This window comes from Pinus tabuliformis, chromosome Q (assembly GCF_031772625.1).
Source record: "Pinus tabuliformis cultivar Carrire ecotype Pingquan chromosome Q, CPIR1, whole genome shotgun sequence".
NCBI lineage: Eukaryota > Viridiplantae > Streptophyta > Pinopsida > Pinales > Pinaceae > Pinus > Pinus tabuliformis.
The window spans coordinates 441,946,804-441,952,231 of record NC_142296.1 but is presented as its reverse complement, the minus strand read 5'-3'; the positions used below and the strand labels follow the sequence as shown (position 1 = coordinate 441,952,231).

Here is a 5,428-nt window from a genome sequence, read left to right as displayed (position 1 = left end):
CACTCAGGCATGGCTTACTATTATGCTACCTTTTGGATTCATAGAATGATAAAGATATCATGCGTTCTCTGTATAATAACATCCTTATCATAAAAATCTTTAAACTTCGTCATTTTTTAATCATTTCTCTGTTATTGTTACTAACACATCCCTAATTCCTTTAACACTAAATATAATATGAGTACAATTAAACCCATGTAATATCATCTTGCAGAGTAGACAACGATTAGTTTAAAAAAATGATCATATACCTTAGACGGTGTCTATGGCATGATGCAAAAAAGGAAACAAAACCATTCATAATGTTTCGCACAACACAGAACACCCGTAATTTTGTTCCAATTTCAATACAACCCTCACGCCAATTTCAATAGGCATACAAATAAAACTCTTCCAATAAGGTTCATTTATTTGCATCTCTAAAGCTAAAAGAGTAAAAAACCTGAGAGAGAAGATCAATCCAAAGTGCACGCCATACTGGAACTCTATTTGTATTGGTTGTGGTCCCAGTAAGAGACATCAGTTGGAAAGTTCCACTCACAGACTGGTATGTCCTTTTTCCAAAATAAAAAATCTCAGATGAGATCAGAGCTACAAAATTCAGCAACTTGAGGACTAATCGTATGGGGGTGATAAACAACTCCCAAAAAGCAAAACCTATAGGGTATACGATTGTTGTTACTACAAAATGATCCATACAAAAAATCATAAATAATTAATCAAAATTTGTTCCTAAAACGTAAATGACAAAAATACCAACGAAAATTTATAAATGTAGATATTACGAATATTCACTTATAGAAAAGTCTTAAGAATACTGAAACAAAAATAAACTCTAATATTCAGTTCCAAAGAGTAGAAACATACCCAAACTCCATGAAAGAGAGAATAGAATCAAGAATGGCCAGATTAGTATCTGAAGTAAATATACAACATAACTAAATGTTGAAGACGTGACAATCCAAATCATATTCACACAATCCTCAACTTTTTCAAGACAAAGATCCCAAAGTGGTAAGATATATTCTCCAAGTTCCACAAGTGGCTCAACCATGGGTTTTGCCAGTAAAGATGCCAATTGTTTAGCAACACGAATGACAGTCAATGACCAATCGAATGCCTTTTCAAAATTATGAAGAAAAAGCATTGTGCTTAAATATTTAAGGCATGAAATCATCTCCCAAGCTTCTATCCAAACAAACAGAGGACTAAAAATTTGTGCTACTGTAGCCTTGAGAACAAGTACATTTTTATACAAGTCATGGAATCTAATCAGAACAATAGTGATAGAAATTAAGATGTAAAGAGTTCTTGCTAGTGGACACATCCATAGACAATACATCTGGCAGAATATTGGATAGGATTGAAAAAATATAACCCAGGAAGACAACCCAGACTCCAATAATCTTAATAACAATAGGTCAGATGTAATCACGTTTTTTCAGTTCAAATGGAAGCCAAGTATCATTAAACTTAAAAATGATTAGTACATCCTTGTAGTCAACAATATTAGAAGCTGACTCTAATCATTTCCAAGGACACACCTTAGACACTCACTCTCAAAACACCCTTCTTCCATGTTGTTAGAAGGTGGAGAATTTATGAGGCCCAATAAAACATCCTCAGATATTGGTCTTCTTTCTCTTCGAGCTTCAAATCCCATACTGCTGAGACGATCCTTTATTTTCTAAGAGTGATTCCATTCCATTGAGAGCATTGTAAATCCTTCCCAATAGTTTTGCATCAACATGAGATTCAGAGGCATTAAACTTTGAATTATTGTAACTCTCTTTGAGTTTTATGGAGCAATCATGCAACACAGTATCTTCAAAGATGCCACAAGAGCTTAGGCCAGTTGTTCTTAGACTATCCTTTTGAGGCATTAAGTCCAAAGTCTACACCATTTCACAATCCGTATCTTGATTTAGTTTAGTCAAGTCCTTCACAGTGCTCTCAAAACTAAAATCTACTCCTATGGGGTGAAGCTTGGAAATAACCCGGAGAAGGGGATTCTTGAGATTTAGGTGTTTAATCATTTGACTATCTACTCAATGAAGCTTTAGATAATGCTGAAATTCTAGATCTTATGCCCAAGCATTGTGATTTAATGCAATCGAAGGCTTGTTCTATACTATCAAATTCCTTCTTTATCATGGACTTAACTTCAAGCGCAACATAAGTATCTGTCTATCAATCAACAAACACTAAGAAATCATAATGAGTTGTGTTGTATTTAAAAATATAATTCCTAGAGGCATAAAAAAAGTAAAAAATTCGAAACCTGAAGATCATTAATGTAGTTAATCCCATGAACATTAGTCCAGGCAATTTCAAATGCAACACAACCTTGCAGTTTGTGGTGAAGTTCTTTATCAATTAAGCTGGGGCTCTACTGCAAGAAAGGATGGAGCGTATTCACTTTGAGAAAACTATAATCACCTTGCTATAGAAGCGAAACCATAGTATGATGCAGAAAAATCTTGGCTTGGTATAGAAAACCCGTTGGCAGCCAAGAAGGAACAATGGTAAAATCGTAGTTTGGTGCAAAAAAACCTCGACCTAAAGGAGGTAAGCTAGCAGGGATTATTATTAATAAATCAAGACTCACAAAAAACACACATCAAATGAGGTAAACCAAGTAAATGCAAACCAACATGGAAGCACTTCAGATTCATGGGGTTAATCCAACACTTCTCAACCAATTTGCAAGAAGATTTGAGGAAGTGGTAGTTAACGAAAAATTATTGGCAAATCTTTAAGAATACAATGGAAAAACTCTCGATACCTCTTTTTACACAGAGAAGATTTTGAACAAACAACGACACCACTTACTTATGAAGATTGGGGCACCGCCGCAGGAAAGAATGGAGCAAAACCATAGTTGTTATAGAAAAGACATGGCTTGGTGTAGCACAACCATCAACTTAGCCTGGCGCAGTGCAACCATCAACTTAGACTGGTGCAATGCAACCATCAACAACCAAAAAAGAACAATAGTAATGCCCTAGCCTGGCAAAAAATCCTTGATTAGACGCAACAAAACCATCCACAACATCAAAGAAACAATGATATTTTGTCTAAAATAAATATTTTATATACCTATATATTATATTGTGTAGTAGTACATTAAGCTTTCTAACTATTAATTTCTATTAACTATTAATTGTGAGGTCTAAAAATCTTCAATCATCTAATATTTCATCCAAAGACTAATAAAAGAATAGCATCTAGAGAAATTGTTTAAAAAACAAAAATAAAGCCTTATGGCCTAACTAATAAATATATTATCTATTTAATTTAATTTATATAAATAGTAAATATAATTATTATATTTTTCAATTTTGAAAACACATAATATTATAGAATACTCAAATATAATTGTATAATCACTGACAACGGCAGCGTACTATCCAATTCGTAACGTTCGTAATTCTACAGTGAAGAAAATATATCTCATCCACGACTTCAAATATATACTGAGAAAGCTTATTATAGCCCTCAAATCCGAATCGTCATTTGTCCTCTGAAAAAAATCCGAATCTTCATTATTTACGAAAATTGCCTCCAAAACAATACCGTTTAAATTTCAAGCTTGAACCACCAAACCAGTAAAGTTGTGCTAGCACAGAGAGCGAAGGAAGAAAGAAGATCATCCCTTCATGGCTTTCAAGCTTTTACAACGATGATGACCGAACGTGTCTTCACAAGGTAGCCGCAATTCTTATATCTCATATCCGCCATTATATCTCAGAGCGGGTAGCAATCAGCGAATTGTATGAACCCGAAGCAAATAATACCGGCAGGAAGGTCATCATTGGCAAAGAAATGGACAAAGTCAGTGTATTATCTCTACACATGGAGAAGGGCCCCCGCCAGGGTGAAGTAATAGACTGCAGAAAACGAGGAAAGGTCACCATTGGCAGAATCGTGAAATCCAACACTTTTGCTATCAGGGAAGACGCCATTTCACAGAGGCATTTGTCCATAGAATTTAAGGACAATAAATGGGCTATCAAAGACCTCTGTTCCTCAAACGGCACCATCTTGAACGGCGTCCCGTTGTCCCCGGACAAGCCCCGACCTCTAGCGAACGACGATGCTATAAAAATCGGAGAGGAAACCCTCATCAGAGTCAAGATCGAATCACGGGCCTCCCCGGAAAAGAGGACCCTAAGATCTCAGGCCGGCCGTAGAAGAGGAGAAGCAACCGTCGCCAAGAAACAGAAAACTGCGATTCAAAACCCTGCGTCGCCTCAGTCTGTGGTTTCGTCCAGAGGCAAACTTGTCGAAAAGGTTCTTTCAAGCGCTGAATGCAGTCGTCAAAATTTGGAGGATGAGAGCCTGGCAGAGTGGTTTGATCAGATGGAACAGTGGTTGCCTAAATGTTTGAGAGCAATTTCTGAACATATTATTGGGCAGATGCGAGCGCGGTCGGAGCAGTTCGATGAATATGTCCTGCAGAAAAACCAAAAGAGTGGGCAGTGAGTTTAAGGGTAACTGTTTGGAGCAGGGGGTAGAAGAAACATTAATCTGAACGAAATCTCAGCACAGGGTGTGTTGCTTTGATAGATAATGTAACTTCATATAGATAACAAGCACAAGCCGACAGACAACTAAAAGAAATGACACCAAAACAGTATACGAATTAGTACTCAAGCGAGAAAAGATGCCATCAAGTAAGAAAATACATCATCACATCAACTGACGCGCTTGCATTCCAAAGCCAGAAACCTTGGAAATTTGAAGTTCCTATATAATTAGGTCTTACTTTTGAGCTTTTCAGGTCAGCTCTAGCGTCTTCGCATCTCTCCACATTGTTGGTTGTATTTTTTAATAATATGTCAGATTTTCTCCTTGTTAAATTTTCCCTGAGAAAGTGAGACTCTCACTGTAAATTAATTATATTCTAGGTAAAATTTGCTTGTCTGTTCACTGATTTTTCTTTTGTGGCATTGTTTATTATGTGCAATCTGAAAGTAAGTGTACTGATATCCTCTGCTCTGAAGTGTGTGTACTCATCTGAGTTGCGTATATTCTGCTCAGGGGGCCTGCATCTTCTAGCTTTTGGAACAACAATGACTTGTTACTTTATTACAGGTGCAAGTTGATTTAGTTGTGTCAGACATCATACCGATCTTCATATTCAACTGTTTGCTTTAGTTTTATAATGCCAGGATGCTGTTACCAACTGTGAGTGGTTTTGTTTAAAAAAGGGCAATTCTGTTTTATATAGAATAGCATCTTTCGTAGATAGAGAGTATGAAGGTTGTAAAATCCTGTTTTCACTTTCTTGTTTCTTGAGCATGAATTATACCTACTACAAGAAAACAACGAACTGCTAACTGTTCAACTAAAAACTGAATGAATAAACATATACTCCTCCCTTTCTTTTTATAGCCGAAGAAGAAGAATAGGTACAATGAATCTG

General features: G+C 36.2%; 1 protein-coding gene across 1 annotated transcript; it reads left to right on the top strand.

Annotated features, from left to right (window-relative positions):
• The first annotated feature begins 3,423 nt into the window (after window positions 1–3,423).
• LOC149220113 (uncharacterized) lies at window positions 3,424–4,987 on the top strand. The gene has a single exon (XM_089382733.1). It carries the CDS (start codon window positions 3,826–3,828, stop codon window positions 4,483–4,485), a length of 660 nt encoding a protein of 219 aa, XP_089238859.1. The 5' UTR covers window positions 3,424–3,825; the 3' UTR covers window positions 4,486–4,987.
• Window positions 4,988–5,428: the final 441 nt, after the last annotated feature.